General features: G+C 43.5%; 1 protein-coding gene across 3 annotated transcripts in view; it reads right to left on the bottom strand.

The window, feature by feature from the left end:
* Positions 1 to 1,593, bottom strand: part of strip2 (striatin interacting protein 2) — a 25,672-nt gene extending 24,079 nt beyond the window's left edge. For 2 of the 3 annotated variants that reach the window (XM_023402041.2, XM_023402040.2), the window contains exon 1: positions 1,291 to 1,593. In XM_023402041.2, coding sequence (XP_023257809.1) covers positions 1,291 to 1,401 — 111 coding nt within the window. In that variant the 5' untranslated portion in view covers positions 1,402 to 1,593. The remainder of the gene's footprint in view (positions 1 to 1,290) is intronic. The other variant, XM_023402042.2, reaches the window with a different exon arrangement.
* Positions 1,594 to 1,810: the final 217 nt, after the last annotated feature.

A 1,810-nucleotide genomic window follows, 5' to 3' on the forward strand; every position in this document is an offset into this window, starting at 1 on the left:
CAGAATGCTGTGAGATGAATATGCTCTAATTCCCTCAAAACCATTCAATGTGCTCATACAAAAGGTGGAGGGGGTGTTATGGACTGGGTTTTGGCCCTGGATGACAGCTTTGTCTGATGTATCTGAGCTGAAGCAACGCAGCAGTGAAAAACCATCTTTGTGTAATTTTTTCATGAGGGTATGAATTATAGCTGCATGGCACTAAAAAAGCCCCAACGGACTGAATATAAACCAGTCAACCATCATGTCTACAAAAGCAGAGTAGACTTACAGCTCCATATTTCAGACGGTGACTCCAAACAACTCTTAAAAATCACATCAAATTTGTGAACTTGATCCATGAGTCAGATCTTGATCCATGTCTCAGCCATTATGACTGGATAGAAGGAAATATTGTAGGGCTCACCTATTTTTGTTTTGTTTTGCTTTTTTTGTTTTGTTTTTTTAAAGAAAATTAAAAAAAAAAAAGCCAAAGAGAAGCCAAAGTGACCATCAGTCCAATGCCACAGATCTTCAATTTGACAAGCTGAGACCAGAAATAAAATGTACTCATTATCATATTGATCATCAGAATTGTTACCAGTCATCTTCTTTTCGATGAATGAATTGTTTAAGCTCTGAAATACTGTCAGCTAGGCATTTTGTAAAGGTCATAAATCAGAATCTATTAGCTATAATTAATAGCAATATCAAAAACATGAATCCAAAGATAATAAATCAACTATTGGGTTAGTTGGTTGACAGAAGATATATCAACTGTTTTCGAACATGATGGTTCTTGGTTCTCAAATGTGAGGATTTGCTGCTTCTCCTTGTCATATATGTTGGATATGGGGATATGGATATTATAATTAGCCACCAAGAGACACCATAAGGGAATAAAGATCTATAAACATAACATGAACATGATATTCAGATATGTTTAGTAGTGGTGGTGTGGTCCTGACAGCACCAGTCACATTTCACCACCTGCATTCTCCACGTTGAGCACCACTGTAGGATTACTGCTGGGTTATTTATAGGAGCCGGTTGCCAAAATAACACCTCGGTGTCTGCCTGCCTGCCTGTCTGCATGTATGCATGCTTTCGAGCCAAGACAGCGACTCCACCGCATGGAAAGGACATTCAGCTGGTCTGAAAGCTCCCCAGCAACAACACACACACACACACACACACACACACACACACACACACACACACACACACACACACACACACACGGACGCATACATGCGCTCCTACACCATAAGCTCTTGTAGCTGACTGTACACAAACGCCTCTCAGATTTACCTCCGACTCCTTCTGCTGATCCTTGAACACATCTTTCCCTTTCGGCCTCTGTCTGTCGCCGTTATCGTTAAGGTTATTAATGATAGGTACCTCCATGTCCTCCGCCTGCATCTTTCACGGTTGGCGCGGCTCACTTCCTCCTCCGCGGATAGTGCATACCGGTCCGGTGGAGAGCTGAGACTGCGCCGCACCAGGAGGAGCATCGACTCCGGAGCTTTTTATATACAGCCTCTGCTCCGGAGCTCAAGTTGAGGATCTCCTCCGCCTCCTGCTACTCCAACTCCCCCCCACCGCCGCCACCACCACTACCACCACAACTCAAGTCTGTTTGATTCGCTGTCCCTGTGCGCCCCGAGAAGGCGGGGTTAGAGAGTCATCATGACAGCAGAGAGGAGCATGAGCTGCACACATCAAAGTTAAAGGAGGTGGCGTTACACGAGGTTAGTGTAAAGACTAAAAGGACTAATACACCTCATAACAAATTAAGAATGCTAATTGAAAGTTGAACTGTCAGGATATC

The sequence above is a fragment of the Seriola lalandi genome, unplaced genomic scaffold (assembly GCF_002814215.2).
Source record: "Seriola lalandi dorsalis isolate HSWRI2012SDOR001 ecotype SW California unplaced genomic scaffold, Sedor1 jcf7180002053896, whole genome shotgun sequence".
NCBI classification, from domain to species: domain Eukaryota; kingdom Metazoa; phylum Chordata; class Actinopteri; order Carangiformes; family Carangidae; genus Seriola; species Seriola lalandi.